At 39.5% G+C, this 19,794-nt stretch overlaps 1 protein-coding gene across 1 annotated transcript; it reads right to left on the bottom strand.

Moving 5' to 3' along the window:
• Positions 1-16,714: 16,714 nt before the first annotated feature.
• On the bottom strand, positions 16,715-19,043 carry LOC111606840. The gene is made up of 2 exons (XM_023328166.1): positions 18,999-19,043; positions 16,715-18,955 (listed from the first exon to the last, which is right to left on the bottom strand). Exon 2 carries the CDS (start codon positions 18,452-18,454, stop codon positions 16,730-16,732), a length of 1,725 nt encoding a protein of 574 aa, XP_023183934.1. The 5' UTR covers positions 18,455-18,955; positions 18,999-19,043; the 3' UTR covers positions 16,715-16,729.
• Positions 19,044-19,794: the final 751 nt, after the last annotated feature.

The following is a 19,794-nucleotide window of genomic DNA, read 5'->3' as shown; positions in this document are numbered from 1 at the left end:
GGAAACCACAGATAAAAGGAGAAGAAAATGAAGCTAACATAAACAGGAAAACAGCAACTCAACTCTAATAACCAAATAATAATAATCAAGAAGTAAAAACCAGGACAAATGAACTAAAGCTGGATCTGAGAAGAAAACCAATAAAGAAATGATCAAAACAGAAATACAAACTAACGGTTCACACATAAATATCATAACACTCATATTATTATTGACTGATATATTTCTTATTCTATTGTTTGCTTTGTTTACACAATACAGGCAGGCAAAATTAAAATGCTCTATTCAAGGTTTCACTTTGTGAATTGAGTTACTCAAAAAATTATCTTTCCAATGAAATTCAGATTTATTGAATATGACTGTAAAATGTTACAGAAAATGATTGAAATATTCACTTTTACTCTGATAAACAACACATGTTCTAATTGATTCTAATCGACTGAGTGCGACAGCCCGCCACTCCAGCAGGCCCTTGGGCTCCAAGGTCAAAATCTGTTGTACCCATACCCCATATTAAAATCATATTGGATCTTCTGAATATGATGCACTGAAACTTCCTTTGATGATAAAATGAAGAAAGCTAATTAAAAAGCTGGCAGAGGCCTGAAAGCAGTGGTGAGTAAATCATTATCTAGAAACCAACTAACTGAACCAGGCTGGGCAAAAAGATCAAACAGGAGGTGATTACTTTAAGATGTTGCAGATTAAAGTGTTTCTGCATGATACAAGAGCAAACAGTGGATTTATATTTCTGCAACATTTGCCTGTTAGATTAATGACATAGAGGTAGGATGTTGTTTGCTGCTGTTGATCAGCGATTATATTTAATGAACTGTAACACCTGGTGTTTTTCAGGTATTTAATTTTTCATCGTTGTTTGATTTCTTTATGCTAGTATGTGAAACCTTGGAAATGAAAGTGTGTGTTCTTTCCGCTGCAGCCAGCAGCCAACCATCAGGATCAGTTTAGTAGCTGTGGATTTTAAATGTTTTAATATGTTCATTTTGTTGCTAGGAGGTTACATCTGTCACCTGACATCTCCCACTCTCTCAAACTAAGCAGCATAACTGCATTAACTCAGGTAGCAGCAACATTTTCTGTCTTGATAATGAAGATGGAGAACTTCTCTAATAATTGTTACAGTTGGATACTGTAATTACAATATTTTTTCCCTGCTAGATATATGATAGTAAGTTATTGTCCAGGCATTATGCTGAGATTGGGTAAATTCAATAAGCGCTGCATGTTCATGTTTCATTTTCATTTTTTACAATTTGTCTTCCCACTCCTCCTACGTTAGCTGCTGCTCTCTCTTCACACATTACATCTCACATTCTTCTTCTAGAGGAACACACTAACTCCCTGCGCCCCTCCCTCTGAAATCACAATCATCTCCCCTTATCAGCAGCACTACACGTTTTCCACTTTTCCCTCCATGGCTCTATTCTTTTCTCCCTGTCAGGCTCATCCTTGGCGGTTCACCAGCCTCTCTTGTCAGGAGTCTGGACTCATTTCTTTGGCTTTCAGCAGCTGTAAGGTAGCAGTGGTCGGGTTTTTTAAAATGTGCAGTTAAGTGTTGTTTGAACGGTAGACTGCAGATGGACAATCACATGATATTGTTTGAAGAATTCATTATGACTGATGCTGCCTTTCTGCACAGCAGAATGTATTAAAATATATTTGGGTAACACTTTATTTGATGGGTTGTGAATAAGACTGTCATGACACCGTAATAAACATGACGTAACACCTGTCATGAACAAGAGTAAGTCTTCATGAATATTTATGACTGTTGTCATAAAGTGTCATTCGGTAAATCATGACACTTTTAATACAAAGTTGGCATTATTCAAAATGGATAAAAGGACACACAGGTGGCAGGAGCCACCTGTGTGTCCTGGGACATCAACGTCAGCACCACACATAAAATCTGCATCTTAAGTCTCTCCCTTTAAGGTTTTTTATTTTTTTGTCTTTCAAATTTATGACAGATGAAGTCAGTGTAGCGATCCTGTTGCTGGCCAAGCCCAATTAAAATCATCCTGCTGAACGTCTGGTTCCTGTTGGGCATTATTTCTGAGTCTTGATTTCAGGTGTAGCTGCTGCTGGAGCCTCATCACCACAGCACACCCTCAGCCTGTGAAGCTGGCTCCCCTCTGCGTAGGTCTGCCAGGGCTGGGCTGGCAGACTACCTTCACTAGTGAGTCAGGGGCGTAACAGAGGTGGCTTTCTGTCAGTTCCCTTTCACTAAACAAGGAGACAGCAAAAAGGTGCCTTAATTCCACCAAGAGGAAGTCTGGACGTTGTCTTCCTATGAAATGTTTGTCTGACTTTACTGCTCTGAAGAGAAGGAAGAGTTGTGAACGATGACATCAATTTTCTGCACTTTCAGAATTGTAGACTTGACAGGCATGATATGTCCCGTCATAATGAGTAAATTGTCTTGCTTTCATTGCTGTAGTAAGATATTAACAAGCGATCTGAGTCACTGAGGCTCTGTCAGACCTGCTTCATGATGAAGGAAAAGTTTGGATATTCTGATACTGTGGAAACACATCCATGTTTACTGAAGGCTGAGCTGGAAGTTGTGAAACTGAGACTCTGCTTAAGCATTTGTCTCCAGTAATTGGCTGTGCTCTCTGCTTTGCTCCCCATGTTTACTCCATATTTTCTGAGCTCTGTTTTGCTGTACAGATGAATTCTTCCCCCATGAGAACAAAAGCATGTAAACCTGAGTAAACCTGGCCGTCTGTAACACCTTAGACTAGAGGAACGGTGAAAGGTGTGCTCTGGTCAGCACAGAGCTCACAAACTACACCAAATGGTGCTTTAGGGGACTTTCAGAAATCTGTCTGCTCAGGTTGTGCTCCTGCAAAGAAATAAAAAAATATTCTAAGCTGATTGGAATATACGCAAACTGTAGCACAGAAAAAGGAAGAGAGAAACAATAGGATTGTCACTCACTATTTTGAAAGATATAGTGCCATCTTATAGCAAAATCAAGTAACTATGTTATCTTCAGTCATAAAAATGCCATATATATTAAATGTGACTTAAAGAAATTTTGACTTCAAAAATGAAAGGCTTGGAACTGGGCCTCTGTGCCTTTAAAAAAATTCCTGCTCTATCTGAAACTCTGCCTTCAGGAAGTCATCACAACATGGCTCCTCTATTAACCCTTTAACAATAATTCTACCAGAATTAGCAGTAGCTTGTATAATGAGCTTAACTGATGTGCAGTTCCACCAGATGTTTGCTAATTGCTGCTGGCTAGTCTGAAGGAGCTGACTGGAGAAGTTGTGAGGGGAGGGCTGCTCTGTGAGGCGGACACTTGGAAACTGCAACTCTGTGGAGTTGCACCTCGAAGGCAGCGCTAGGTCCACCCAAGTGTTTTACACAGCTGAATGGTTGCCATGGAGACTAAAGGATTTCTCAAACATGCAAGAAAGAATCAAAGCAACACTCCAGGTAGGTTTTTCATGAGGGAGTAACATTGTAATATGATGCAAAGCTCAAAAAAGTTCATTTTACATTATACAGCCCCTTTGAAATAAAAAAGATCATGTTTATATTGCATCTTTGGTTACCTGTGTATGTGATCATCAGGTGAAATGTGATACAAACTTTAAATGTCACAACTTATGAGGCAGCCAACACAGACAAAAAACCTATTCACCAAAATGCATCTACAGCCATTCTAGAACAATTTGTAAGCTTAATTTGTGTGTATCTCTCTATTTGTTCAATTAATGTTCTCTACCTCTAAGTGAAAACCTTTTATGTTTTATATTGAATTGAAATTCAATTAGAGAAACACCTGTTTTCTCTCTACCTAAGCTTTGTTTTTTAAAAATATTGCTTTTCCATTACTCAAGGTTTACAAATTATTCAAAGTACAAATCTGGGAAGTGTCAATGTGATTCATATGCTGTGAGTAACTGAACTTAATGTGCCACAATAATTGGAAAGACTGGGAGTAAAAAGTAAGTTGTTCACTTTAAAATGAATTTTTCTCATTAAAATGCCCATGAGAGCAATTTAATGCGAGCAAATGTTGGAACCCGAATAGCAGACCTGAGACGTACAGTATTGTATCCTGAATCAGCACTACCTGGTCACAGCACAGTTTAAAAAGGTAAACTTAACTTTAGTTTGAATTAAATATGTTGAGAATGAGCATGCTGCGAAGAGGAGGAGATATTAAAAAATATGCTATGTTGAACAGAAAGTATTTATGTCTTTAAGCTAAAATGCCTGGACAAGCAGTACAACAGCAACATAATCTGAGATTTACCACAATACACAGGACCCAAGAGACCCTGACTGACAGCTGGATGTCTAATCAATGTGATATTTTATTAGTGGACCAAGAAAGAAGACTCTAGTAATAGGCATAGGGGTCTGAAGCAACAGCAATATCAGGAAAAAAGGAATATGGGAGGCTTGAGAAATACTCTGTACTCACAGAGGAAATAAAGAAGTTTCAGAGTCAAGACTTCAGTGATGCACCTCTGAGTCATTAGAGAACTCAGATCTGTGACATTAAAAACTGAGTGGCTTCAGTGGATTGCAGGAAGAATCTGTAAAATCTGTCCAGAGCAGATTTTATAGATTTTAAAAGTTCTGGAATTAACATGCAAAAGCTAAAACTTCCCTTTATGAGCTTGAAGAAGAAACAAGAGCTTCATTTTCTGGGGAAACAGTTTATCCATGGATAAATCATCTCATTTTTTAGATTGTTTGACATTTTGAATGAAATTTGATCAGTTGCATTGTTGCTAAAAGACTAAATCTGTTTTGGTCTGCAGGTTCTCCTGTGCAGGTATGAGTTTCTCTCCACTTTACTTCCTCAGTCTAAAAACAAACATGTCAGGTTGTTCAATAAGGTCAGACATGTGATGGACTGTTTCTTCTGCAGCATCAGTGTGTTGACAGTCTCCTATTGCAGTGAAACAGCTTTCTCTCTTTCACTGGAGCAGATATTTAAATGTGCTGTTGTAACAGAAATGCAATCCACATTTATTGTCTGCATATGTATGTATAATTGTGTGTGTTTGTGACTGAATGTGGCTCTAGTGGTCAGTATGACAGGAAAAGTGTGTCAAGAAAACTGGCATAAGGGTATGAGATCTTTCCAGGCACACGCAGAAAAAGGTGCATAATGGCTTGGAAGAAATAAAGTAATCTTGTGGTTTGATTAAAAGTTAATTAAGTTGAATATGTCTGAATAATATGAGTATAAGTAATCACTCAATAACTTTCTGCAAAGAATCTCTGATTAAGGATCTGTAATGATTTAACTATGTAATGATTATGGTTAATGATTAATAATAAGAGAAAGATGTGATTTATTGTCAATGAATATGAAGTTGAAATCATTTAAAATTAATTCAAACAGGTTTAACAACAGGTTGAATGTGTTTACTGAGTTGTAATAGAGGAAAGTGAGATATAGAAAAGAGGGGAATGCAGTACAGCCCTGAAAACAGGAAATGTCGCAAGCAGTTCTGAACAGATGGCCAGGGCGCACAGGATGGGTGGTGCGGTGAGTTTGGCTGAAGCAACAGGTTTGGGAAAGTACGGACAGGTTGGGAAACGTTGGGGACTTTTTCACGAAAAACAGCAGATGTTCAGGAAGTCACGTAGACCAGAAGCTCCCCATACACATACATGGTGGAGAAGTGTATAAAAACGGGCTGCAAAGAGGAACCGACCGTTCCCAGTCCGGCGGCGCAGAAGAAGAGACAACCTGCAGGAGCAGATTGAGCTACGGACCGCACTTCAGAACTACGGGGGAGCTCGGACTTCACACCGCCAAGAAAGGACTGGGTCCCATCGCCCCATCTCTAGTTCTTCATTCGACCGTCGGTCTCGTCTCAACCCAGCAATTTCAACTCTGCAACAAGACTTGGAGAAAGGACAAAGGTCCCTCAGGGATGAGGAACTGGGTTTTGCAAAAGGATTCGGACCCGTTCTGCTTTGTTTCCTTTCTAAGGAGGATTTTTCCACACAAGGCAAAGACCTCAACCAAGGATGCTAGAAATTCCTGTTGCCAAAAGATCCACCATCGTCTGGGTATGAGTTAAATCTGCTCATTGAAATTCCATTTCAGAACGTGCGACTTAAAGTTAGGGAAAGGAGACAGGGTAGTAGGATTGTACATGTAAATTTTATTACACTGTTTTTGACTTATATACGATTGATTATTGATTTGTATGTTGCATATCCTTGCTTAAGCTTGCTTAATAAATTTATACTATAAAATTCTAATGAGGTTGGTGGACATTGGAATCAATAGAGTCATTTAATCTTTGTTCAGTTCTTTTAATTAAGGTAAAACTAATGTACATGATTCCAGTAAATAGGAGGCTTCATAATTTCCTTTGGTGAGAATAAATAATGACCCTGGGACTTACATCTAAGTCACTAAACATAATCTAGCCGGTTCCAAGTGCAAGTTATGATTTAGAAAGTGGGCTACCGTTAACAGAAGTGGTTATTGGAATTATGCAGCTGTGAGGGCTACTCAGCTGATTGTTTCTTAACTGTAAAGGGTCATAACTTCTGGATTGGAGGTAGTTAGAGCTAGACGAATCACTTTCGCCACCAGTTTAAATAGATTATCTCTTATAGAGTACTTTTAGGGTAATACCCAGGTCTCAGAGATTTTCCGGACCTGTTAGACAGAGAACTGGTCAGTAGGCAGCCCTGGGACGTAGTGAGGAGTGGGCGGGGCTGACTATTGCAGGATAACCTTCAAGTGTTATATAAGTTCAATGCAATTACCATTATCATGTTATTGTCAGTTACTCATATTTTATTCATCTTTGGTAAACCATCATATTTTAAAAGCCCTAAAATCTGTCGTTCCATTTATAAATCAAGAAAAAGTGCTCATTGTAATTGCTGCTTTTGTACCGAACTACAGTGTACTCTGTCAAACACACAGAGACTTTGACAGCGGTGAACTAATGTCTCTGTGTGTAGATAATGCCCTTGAGCTTACTTTTTCTAGCACTGCTAATGAAAGGCCTTTTAAATTACATTCATTCTAAAGCGAACACAGATTATACCGGTGCTTATCAAAGTGGAATCATGGTCATTAGTCCTGTTGCACGGCTGCAGCCCAAGCCACCTTCACCCATCAGTACCCCAACATCGATTTCATTATCTGACTTTTGGTGCTGGACATCACTTGTGCATGTTAAACGCTCAAGTCTCTGTGAGAGACTGTTTGTTTTCTGCTCACTGTTCATTTTGTCTCCGTCTCTGGGTCAGTCTGGGAGCAGAGGAGCACAGACCACCAGGAGAGACAGAAATTACAGTGATACGTAAGCTGTTATCTGGAATGACGCCTACACACAGATAGTAAACAGAGGTGGAAAGGTCAAAGTAAGAGAAATGTTGTGTCCATGTTGCTGCTGTGACACGCTGGGCAAGGTTTTCTGGAGGCAAAGCCATTTTTTCATTAGCATTCTCTACAGAATGTAATACTTTATCACAAAACTCAAAGAATTAGTTTTAGTTTTTGAGGTATGAAGTACTTTCCTGCGGCTGGCCACACAGCTCAGATGTACGTAGTCCCCCAAGCATCCCTAACTAGTAGATGTTCAGTCACTGAAACCCTTCCAGCCTTTCCAGCCAATAGGGATGGATAGTTATAGTTTGATCCTTTTTTTGTTCTGAATGACATTTTGCTACAAACTGTAGTTAATAATAATCTTCAAACTAGATGCTCTGATTTGAATATGTGTAGCACAATGCAGCAGTGAAATGTTAGCTATAGTAGAGAAACTATCAGTGCTGGTTTTGGACTCATGGACACATCTGTCTGTATTACTTTTCAATAGGGAAGGACAATATTAGTCAGATGACAAAAATTGCATCATCTTGTTCAACAGCAGACCCTGGTTGAAGTATTTTTGCACAGAGCTCTGTGAGAAGTTTTGTCAGAAGGTTGTGGCATTTTTATGTGAAAATGAACTTGGACACCAATACTGATATTTGGAATTACATACATTTCATCAAATATCTACAAAGATTGGCACATGGTAAAACTCTCCTGGATGGAAACTGCAAGCTCATTGTCCCTGGAGGAGGCTGTCTGCACAAGGGTGTGGTGTTAGCGCTGTGAGCATTTCATTACTTTTATGCTTAGGGGTGTGATATTCTGGGAGGGATGACCCCCGGGTGGTCTGCACCGAGTGTAAAAGGTGCATGTGAATACAACCACATGACGGCTCGTTGACTGTTTTGCTTCAGGTGAGACTTAAAGCCAATTTGACTCATCCATCCACTCATACAGTCATACAGTAAAACAGACTGGTTTCACACTTGAGGTTAAGTGAGCTCACAACCTTCTAGAAACAAGACAGTGAATCTTCCACTGAGCTCCAATCACCACAACTTCTGCATATCAGCAGCTCTATATGACTGTACATGACAACCCAACTGGAACTGCCCATATTTGCAAAGCACTATGGGATCTGCACTAGCTAGACTCTACAAGAGTGTGTCAACATGCAGCTGCACTTTAGAAGACCATACATCTTGAATAACTTAATATACCCATGAATGCACTGTGCAGGGTCTCCCTCCTCGACCCTACAGAGTCTGCTTAACCTTTTCATTGCAGCTCAACCCTAATCCTCTTTGAAGGTGAAGTACTAATCTTTTCAGCAGTTTTGAGAGGTGTTACATGTTAGGGTTGGTGGTGTCTATTTAAGTAATTTTTCAATCTTTCATTTTTAAACTTCTATCCATGAACAGACAGAGTTTTATGCCTCAAGCCTGGTGCAAAACCGTTTCAGTTTAAAAATGCTCTACATCTCTGAGGTCAGAGATCATGCTGGTTATTTGAGGTAGCCTTTATAAACATCTCAGGACTCAGTCAAATCAAATCAAAGAATTTTTCAGGCTAACTTGGCTCATGTCTCTGATTCTCAGCGGATCCTCCAACTGTGTGAGCTTTAATGACTACAGGGAAAAACCGACTGCACACTAATTCAGGCCAAATAAAGTAAACTCTTACTTGAAAACTTGTTTTAATTGCTTGTTTATTAATACTGCGAACATTAATTTTAGCATCAAGGTTTGACTTTGTTTCTGGTCAAATATGGTTGTGTTGATTAACTGCAGAGATCATCCAAGAAGGTTTTTAATTATTCTCTGTCCTGAAGTTACAAAACGTGTTTTAGATCAAAATGCATATTTCTATATTTTTATTGAGAACTTAACACCCAGTCATTCAATCTGCCCTTCCTTTATATTGATTTATTGGTTTTGCTACCATGAAAACAGAAATAGGCATTTTATCATAGTTTGTTGAGGATGTTGTTTTAATTTAAATTTGCTCTACCTACTCACAGAAGTAGTTATGGAGTTATGTAATGTAGTTATGAACATTTTTCTTCTGTAGATATCAAAAAGTTTAATAAGTATTTCCTGAAACAGATTTGGTCCTTTGGTTTTATAATTCTGTTATAAGCATTAAAAAAAATCCCCATTTTCAAGGATGTCAACTAAAAATGGGAGAAATTTCTTCTATACATTCAGACCACAATTTATTTGTGTTACAAACCATTCTGTTTCTATTCATGCTTTTCATCTTCTTTTACATTATTTATAGACTTAACTTTGCTTATGTTTCTCACTAATATTAAGGGTTCACTCTATGGCCATTTTCTGTTTCAAAAGCAGAGCAGTGTATGAACTAATCAGTCATCCAGAACATTGTGATCCTGGTTAATTCAGATGAAGTTTATTGGGTTTGAATGAATGAATCTCAGAGACTTTCTGGTGAACTGCTGTTTTTGCAGACTAATCTTGTGGAGTTGTTCCCAGGAAGTCGAGGACGGAGCGACTCAGAGTGTTTATTTAAATCTCAAGATAATGAGGAAATACCAACTGTAGTGTTACCTGCACTGCGGGAGATGAAAAATGTACAAAAATGGCATCCTGTCCGTTTTGTTGAACTACATTGTTCATGAATATCTTTACTTTGAGAAAATAGCACTTTGATTCTAGCTTATTTTTAAAAGTGGGATAACACATATTCATCAACATTTACATGTAATTTAAGGTCAGGACTTTAATTTGCTAATTAGGAGTAATTACTTACATAGATTGTAACACGTTAAAAATTTTGGGGGCATAGAAGCAACATCCACAAAACGAGCGATGGACGACCAAGAGGCTTCTCTTGTCCCGCCGGGGTTTCAATTCTGCTTCAGAAACGAACACTGGAAAAGGCTGCTGCTGTGTTCAAGTTCTACTAAAAGCTGTTAGCCTGTCAGTGAAGCTTTCAAGTCTAAAATAGCATCTGAATGCTAAACATGTAGCTGGAGCACATATGCTAACGCTAATGTCAGTGTCCACAATCCACATTACTAAAGAAGTTCCATGAATCATCAGGAGTTCCTGAAACACTGGAAAGACGAATGGATAGAACAACAGTTCCATCTAATCTGATGGTTTAAGAACCTAAAAATAGATTAAAAACAAAAAATATCTCATATGTCTATTTATGCAATCATTTAGCAGCAAAAACGGATTTTGAATAGAAAATATGTTTTTTGGCGATATATAGTTTGGTTAAAATGTGGATAATTCTGACCAATTAATTACAGATCCTATTATTTACTCAAGTAAAAAATGTTATTGAGTCTCATCACTCACTTAAAAATGCATGAAATTGTTGCTAAGTGGTGAAATCCCATCTGTAGTTTCATTTGCAAGTTTATGTTAAAACACAGATAATAAAAACAAGATCAAAAGGACAGATATGATACAACTACAGCTATGCAACACTGAGGTTCCCTGAATGTGAGTTTCCATCTCTTCTCTTACTGGGGGTTCAGCTAGCCAAAGACTTTCAGTCCCTTCTGCGATACACAGTCACACAAACTGCCTCTCAGTTTCTCAAAGGAAGTTCTGTCTCCCTCCTTGAAATAAAGAGAGAATCCCACAGAGAGAGTGAGAACAACAGGATGAATGAGGAGAAGTAAGAGGGCAAATGTAGGTTTATGAAAGCTGGAAAACGGCAGGGGAATGGAGCAAATTGATCAGTTTATATCTGGCCATAAAGGCATCTAAATCAAATAACAGGCCTGCGGGAATGTTTTCTCTTTCACTTTCTGGGACCATCGCCTAAAGATGGCCTCATTTCATTTCAGTAAATAACTTCACTGCACTCACTTTCCCTTTATCACCCCATAGTCCACACACACACCGAGATACACACACACACTGGGCCAAACCTGTTCCTGTGCTCGGCCTGTCTCCTGTACAGTTAGTCTGTTCAGTCGTTACTGCAGAGCTGAAGCTCAAACCTGGAACTCTGAAATCATGTTCTAGGGGAAGTCAGATGGGACAATTCAAATGTTATTATTTTAAAACAAGAAAATGTAATGAGCAGGAATTCAGAAAGTCACTGATCTGCTCCTAAAGAGGGGATCTGTTAATGTGTTCTTGTCAGAGTTTGGAGCTGTTTGTGTTTTGTTTTGTGTTTTTTTTATGTTTTCTCAGTTTATCTGATGTTTTTCTGTAATGCATACATGTCTGATTTTACTGCAATAATCTGTTGGTTTACTACTAAGTATACTCTGTATTTCTCCTCAGACCCTCAATCTTCTTAGTATTAAAGCTGCAGTATGAACTTTTATTTAGAAAAATATGGTTTTTACATATTTGCTGAAACTGTAACCATGGCATGACAGTAAATTATGAGACATAATGTTAAGTGATAGGTATTTTTCCTTTCGAACCTATATAAAACAAAGAACCACAGACAACGTATTATGAATTTTATAGCCAAGCTTTTGCAAAAGGAGAAAACACAGAGAACTGCTCCTCTGACCAGTTCACCATGTGTTCTGAAACTCTGCAGTAGAGCTTGTCTTTTTATTAACACAAAACAAAAGCAAAGGGGGCTGGTGCTGATAAGATTAGGAGCCCCCGAAACGAACACAATCAAACACAGTTTTACGACTAAGGAATTTCTACCTAGGGGACAGTCAGGAAAAACAACAAAGGTCGTAAAACTTCTGATACAATCAACTAGCAACCCAGTTCCTAGGTGTGATAACTAATCAAAGGTCTGAGAAACACATTGTTAACTGTTTCACATGAAGATAAACAGACAGTAGTGACTTCCAGGTCATTTAAAGAAGAGAACTTTTTAAACAGAAAATCACTTTAAACAGAAGATCACTTTAAACAGAAAATCACTAAGATCTATAGACTTAAGGTGAACCAGAGTAAGAATGAAATGATAATACCAAAAAATCTCTAACATTCCCCCCTTATTATCATTTCATTATACGCTTAAACCTTATGCAAAGGCTATGCACAGAAAAGAAAAGAAAAGAAAAGAAAAGAAAAGAAAAGAAAAGAAAAGAAAAGAAAAGAAAAGAAAAGAACCAATAAATGCAAGAATTTTTTTTTTTTTTTTTTTTTTTTTAGCGAAACACAGAAAATACACAATGAATAATAGGAAAATAATGCAATAAATGAAAAAAAATAAAATAAAAGAAACAGCAAAAAATCAAAAGCAGTTTTCTCATCCTTAACACCACTTGTTTAACATTTTCAGTGTAGGAATCATTCAGCAAATGAATTTTTCTGTTTATTTATTACAGGACTTCATCATTGTTCAGAAAATCGTCAGAAACTTGAAACAGGTCATCTTCAGTTGTCTCATATGATGCCTTTGCCAACTGATAGCTGATAACAGTTGTGTTAATTGTTTTAAACATCATTTTTCGTAGACAAGGAATAATGCAACCCGTAAAAAGGCAGAACAGAACTAAAACAACCAGAATAGGTGTCACAAGCTTTAACAGCAAATTCCACCATGGTCCAGATGTAAGCCATGAAAACAAATCAAAAGAAGTTGAGCCGCGTGTTCCACTTTCTACATATTGCTTTAGATCTTCCAGCTCATATAGAGCATCAGAAATAGTTCCTCCAGTACCTGTTTCATCAGGTACAAAAGTACAGCACGTTGGGCCAATGATTTTACAGACCCCTCCCTGAGGGGCCGTGAGGAAATCCAGGACAACACGATTTTGCATAACCATGTTTCTCAGTTCAGTCAGTTCTTCCATGGTGCCATTGGCCAGCTGGTATGTGATGTTGATTAATCGCAGTAATCCGTACCTGTTTATCTCAACGTGGTCCCGAATCTCACCTATTCCAACCCATGGAAACAGGCTTTGCATAAATTTTTCTCCGCCGTTCCAAATCCTGAATTCCCATGGAACTCCAGTATGTGTTGTGAGGCCTCCCCATCTTTTGACCTCTGACATAACTGTTCGTTTGGAGCGGGTGTGTGAATCATCCTGTGCTTTCCTGATGAATGCAATCGGGTTGATCAAGGGAACCACAGCACACAGTCCTCCCCAATTTTTCGGCAAGAACATGTACGCTTCATTTCCACATATGAAGTACCAATCTGATAACATCCTTGAGCCATAATCTCCTGGCACTATGGCGCTGCACAGTGTTGTCTCTTGTCTCCTCTTCATCTTATGCGTGATGTTGAAACTCCTCTCCTGAAGCAAGTTGTCACAGTCTGGGTTTTCCTTCCAGCCTTTGCAGTGTGGAGCCATCCTTTGACCCCTGCAGGCTACGCAGGTGATGTAATCCTGTGTCGGTTCGCAGTAGGTGTAAACTCTGTTACACAAGTTCCAGGGCAATGTCCCTAGAAAAACATTTCCATTATTATAAACACAGTTCCCCAGAGATCCTGGTTTAGCTCCTGCTAACGAAATGATCTCTGGTATTTTCCGTACAGTTTGTTGAGATGACGAAAAAGGAAGTACATCCTCTGCAAGTGAACAATTCAAAGATTGAAACAGTCCTTGCACAGCCTCACCCATCCGGAGGTCAGCTGAATAATCCTTCTCACGTGGTCTGTCTCCCCTTAGGGGCGGGACGCGCCGTGGTCTGGTGCTTAGAACATAGAGACACATCTGTTTGTCGTCTGTAATGTTACCTGGTCGGAGACCTGAGTTGTGTATGGAAACCGGCAGCTGCGCACACACGTAGCAGTTCACAGCATGTCCTTCATAAGCAGTTCTATTCATCAGTTTCCACCACAGGTTGGTGCTGTAGTCGTGTGGGTGGAACTCAGGCTCACTTCCTTCTCCAAACATCAAACATACAGCAGTCACAGCACAGTAGAAGATCCATCTTGCATATGGAGTCCCCATTACTGCTCGGCGTGCAGAGATGTCAGAACCCCCAAACTAAAAGAGTGAGAATCTTAGCAGTTCTTCACTGGGTTTGAGACAAACTAATACTAAAAATTAGAATGCCTGTGTAGCCCAGAGGCTAAAAGCCCACCTTCCTCCCTACTCCGAATTAGGGGTCCAACACTCTCTGCCGCTTACAGTGACTAAGATGTATCCAGCTGGGTCTTTCAGCGATCTTTACAGCTGTTGGTGTGGTCATCAGCACTTGGAACGGTCCTTCCCACCGTGGACTCGTCCAGTTCTTTCGTTTGATGACCTTTATGTAGACCCAGTCACCTGGCTCAAGTGGAATGGCTTCCTGTATAGGAGGAGAATCAGAAGGCAGTAAATTCGCACTGGACACTTCCTTCAGTTTAAGAGTCCTGATCATATAATCTGCTAATGTCTGTTCTTCATCAGCTTTTTGTACGTCTGGAGCAAACAGAGGCAATCTGTAAGCTCTCCCATGAATTATTTCAAAAGGTGTTAGACCATCAGCTGTTGATGTGATTCTCATATAGAGCTTCACCAAGTCTAAACATTCTGGCCAGGATCGGCCAGTGTCTGCCATGCACTTTCTTAATCTACTTTTCACAGTAGCATTTGTTCTTTCCACCAGCCCTGCACTCTGTGGCCGATAGGCACAGTGATTCTTTAATGTCATTCCCAAGTGTGTAGCCATGTTTTGTATCACTCGGTTTACAAAATGTGGTCCATTGTCACTATAAACAGTCTGTGGGATGCCATGTGTTGGGATGATAGTTTTACAAATAGCCTTAGCTACTGTTAAAGCATCTGCATGCTTTGCTGGAACTATTTCAACCCATTTAGAAAAAGCATCAATCATCACCAGACAATATTTATATGGCCCACTTTGTGAAAGTTCAATAAAATCCATGTGCATAGTTTGAAAGGGATAAGATGATTTTGGGAACCTGCCTCGTTTTGGCCTTATGTTTCCCTGAGGATTGTATTTCACACAGACTGGACATGCAGTACAAAAAGATTTTAAGTAAGAATTTAAACCATACGTTGTGAAATGCTGTTTTATTATGCATTCCATCCCCCCAGTTGACACATGGCAGCGCCCATGTGACACAATTGCTGCTGCTTTAAATAAAGACTTAGGAAGCACTGGTTTGTCATTAACCTCAAAAATGTTCCCGACATTCATTTTCGCACCTTTAGTTATCCACAGCCTTTTCTCAGCCTGTGGTGCATTGTCCTGCATGTCTTTTAGTACTGTTTTGTCTATCATTTGTTGTTCCTCTTCAGTCTGTGCTGAGAAAATACCTTTCCCATGCTTCCCTGCTGCAGCTTCTTTAGCGATTTTATCAGCTAGTCTGTTTCCATTTGAAACTTCATCTTTACTTTTTGTGTGAGCTGCGCATTTACATACAGCTAGTTTAGTTGGGAGTTGTATTGCTTGTAAAAGATCTTTAAGCAAAGATGCATGTGTTATTGGTCTCCCAGTAGAGGTTGTCATTCCTCTACGCTCCCATTGTTTCGCAAAATAAAACAGTGTAGAGAAAACATACTGGCTATCTGTGTACACTGTCAGGTGCTTGTCCTTAGCCAGTTCGCATGCCCTAGTCAAAGCAATCAATTCTGCTGCTTGTGCAGAATGAGTGCAAGAAATTCTTTCTGCTTCTTTGAAATCTGTGGCTTCAACAGCCATTTTGGTTTTGTTACCCACATCTGCCCATGTAATATTATGCGGCTTATAAAGTGAAATGTATGGGTTTGCAGGTAACTTATACAGCTTTGTTTGACTAGTCGGAAGGAGCACAGTCACAGCTGCATAAGACCTTCGGTCTGTGAACATTTCAGTCACAGCAAGTGTCACAGGATTTGTTTCTAAAAACGTTTGCACATAATCATCCTGTGGATCATTTAGGATGTTCATTTTTACATGCAACTGATTATAGTTCATTTCTGTTTCAGGTGAGTCCAGCTGTCCTCGAGCTTCTCTAAGAAGCTTTCCTGGGACATGAGGATTGTCAGCTGGCTTTAGATCATATGAACAGTAGATTTTTTTCATCCTTGTGAACTGTGTACAGATCAGAATGTTTTAGTCTGACAGCTCTCATGCCATCTTGTACAGGGACTACTGCTATCCCTAATTTTGTCATTAGGTCTCTACCTAATAAATTTGTCGGACATTTAAGTGACATTACAACAGAAGCTTTTATTTTAATTCCTGTCTCAGGATCTTTAAAAGATGTGCCTTTTGACATATGTTCTCTATGTGTTTGTCCATCGGCAGATTTCACCCAAATGGACTCATTTGTGGGGTTTACACCTTCTATTTTAGTTTTTAAAACTGTTTTGCATGCACCGGTGTCACATAAAAATTCAACTTTTTCCCCGCAAACAATCAGTGTGATATAAGGTTTTTCTTTTAATGCATTTAACATCTCCCAAGCTGCACATACATCCACTATTTCATCAATTTGATCTGGTGTTAAGTTTTGTTTGGTTGTGGAAAAGTCTAGTCATGCTGAGGAGTTATATTTTTGTTTTTTCTCCCATCTGCCACCCTTCCGGTGATTTATTTTGTTTTCTGGGCAATGTCTTGCCCAGTGGTCAGGATGACCACAAGTCCAACATCCATCTGGACGTTGTGGTTTTTGAGGGGTATAGTTTCGGGGTGGCTGCCCATAGCGACCTCCTCTGCTGCTGTTTTTCCCTCGGCCTCTTGAGGAGCCGCGGAAAAAGACAGAGGTGTCTACTTCTCCAAAATCCTCCAGATGAAAAACATCTGATCCTGTTTTTGGTTTTTTAACTACTTTTTCTGCATGACGTGCCCATGTCATCAGCTGTGGGACTGAGGCAGCATCATATTCAACTAGGTGTTTTTTAATCCAGCCCTCAATTTCAGGGCGGAAACTTGACATTAAAGCGTTTTTTAGCTGTTGTTGATATACACCCTCTGCTCTTGCGTCATAAGTAATCCCACTGTGAACTTTGAACTCCTTCTCAAACCGCAGACGAAAATCGTCTACGTCTTCTCCAACTTTTTGTTTAATTCCTGACAAATGACTATAATTCGCCCTTTTACGGAAATTTACTCTAACTCTCTCACACAATGGGTCCCATTGTGCTTTAAATGCATCAGAGAGAGCAGGGTTGGCTCCTGGAGGGTATGACATTGGAACTAACATATTATTATTATTAGTTTCTTTCCCTGTATAATTTCCCCTCACTTTTGCCCAATCTTTTCCTAATGAGGACATGGCTGCTTCTCCTGCTTCCACTCCATTTAGTCTATATGAATGGATTAATCCAGTCATATCTTCTACCCACTTATCGGGGTCCTCTGATGCAGGTGTTATTCCTTCTACCGCCTTTCTGGCCTCTTTCAAGGTCCAGGGTCTAAAAACATAAATATGTGGCGACTGGGCATCTCTAGGATTAGGATTTGGGACCTGGATCATTGGATATTGTTCTGCCCCTTCAGAACTGTACATAACTCGAGGAGTTCTGTACTTTCTCAGATCATATGAATGTCCCAGACCACTTGGACCTGCACTTTCTTCATTATATAATGGGGGTGGAGAGACTGGAAGAGGAGGGTAAATTTTGGTAGGTGTGTGAACTGACACTGGGTCTGTGGTCAGTTTGATACTTGGGGCTCTTGCTGGAGTGAGAGTTGGAGGAGCTGAGGGTGGTGGAGGCTGCATATTTGGAGGAGGGGTTTGAACTGCACTAAATATGGGCTCATTATCTTCTGGTCTTACAAATAAGATAGTGGCTTCCTCACTGATATTAAAAGGTGCACTCGGCTGTCTATCCATCGAGCTTGGTGACACTGAGACAAGGGCAGACGAATCTGTCGCAGCGGTTGGGGGAGGAGCAGTCGGCCGTACCTGCTCTCCCCGTCCCACCGAGGCATTCCGCCTGTCAATATCTGCTTGCCTTTTGTCTTTAACCTTTTTAATTTGTTCTTTACGGTCTATGGCTGCTTTTAACCATAGTTTTGCACACTTTAGTTCATCTTCCTTTCTAACTTTTTTTATCCCCTTTTTTCTTGCTACACTACTCTCCAAAATTCCCACAATTGCTTGCCATTGATCAATTTTTAGCTTCCCATCTATTTTATATTTCTTTTTCCATTTTTTTATATGTACAATGCTGCCAGGAAATCTGGATATCATGTACTTTTCATCCCCTTCGGGGCCCTCAATAAGTGAGGAATTACAGGAATTTGTGTTTCCCATTGTTTAAAGTTGTAGCTTAAAAATACTAGTATCGCGTGCTCTCTCAGAGAAAGTGCTGTAAGTCAGCGCTCAGTGCCTCCTGAAAAACAGGCTTCTACTTGGAGCTGAGCTCCAAGCGGTTTTTCACTTTGGATTCTAATTCCGAAGGCAGAGAGTTTTACTCCCAGATAGAGAAACACCATTCACTCCTTCATGCACACACAGCAACAAAACAGCAAACAAAACCAATAGCAGCACAGCAAATAACAAACTTTCTATCTATGTGAGGACTTTCCCTTAAGAGGCGTCCTCTAATTAAGGAAGCTCTAAGAGCCTGTCCTTTTGCCTTTAGTTGAAACTCTCTGTCAACTGGGACTCTAACCCTTCATTATTCTTTAGTCAAATTGAAATGTTAATATTTGACAAGGACTCAAACCTATATTTCTTTAGTCAAACTAATATTTGACAAGGACTCAAACCTGTATTTCTTTAGTCAAATTAATATTTGACAAGGACTCAAACCTGTATTTCTTTAGTCAAATTAATATTTGACAAGGACTCAAACCTATATGACTTAAAATTCACCTACGTTTCTGTAGTTTTCGGGTTGTCCAATCGGATCTCGTCACTCCGCCGTTAGCAGACAAAGTCGGATACGTCGCTGGCCCAGCGAAGAATTTGCTTCCTGGGTTTTCCTTTCCAGGTCCAATTGACTCTGGCCGTGCACGGATTCAGCGCGTCTTCCTCTGCCTGACAGCGGGGGAGGTGAGAGATCCCGGGTTTCGGCACCAAATAATGATAGGTATTTTTCCTTTCGAACCTATATAAAACAAAGAACCACAGACAACGTATTATGAATTTTATAGCCAAGCTTTTGCAAAAGGAGAAAACACAGAGAACTGCTCCTCTGACCAGTTCACCATGTGTTCTGAAACTCTGCAGTAGAGCTTGTCTTTTTATTAACACAAAACAAAAGCAAAGGGGGCTGATGCTGATAAGATTAGGAGCCCCCGAAACGAACACAATCAAACACAGTTTTACGACTAAGGAATTTCTACCTAGGGGACAGTCAGGAAAAACAACAAAGGTCGTAAAACTTCTGATACAATCAACTAGCAACCCAGTTCCTAGGTGTGATAACTAATCAAAGGTCTGAGAAACACATTGTTAACTGTTTCACATGAAGATAAACAGACAGTAGTGACTTCCAGGTCATTTAAAGAAGAGAACTTTTTAAACAGAAAATCACTTTAAACAGAAGATCACTTTAAACAGAAAATCACTAAGATCTATAGACTTAAGGTGAACCAGAGTAAGAATGAAATGATAATACCAAAAAATCTCTAACATTAAGTAACAAC

The sequence above is a fragment of the Xiphophorus maculatus genome, chromosome 23 (assembly GCF_002775205.1).
Source record: "Xiphophorus maculatus strain JP 163 A chromosome 23, X_maculatus-5.0-male, whole genome shotgun sequence".
NCBI classification, from domain to species: domain Eukaryota; kingdom Metazoa; phylum Chordata; class Actinopteri; order Cyprinodontiformes; family Poeciliidae; genus Xiphophorus; species Xiphophorus maculatus.
Note: the sequence above shows the minus strand (reverse complement) of the source record. Positions and strands in the feature narration are given on the sequence as shown.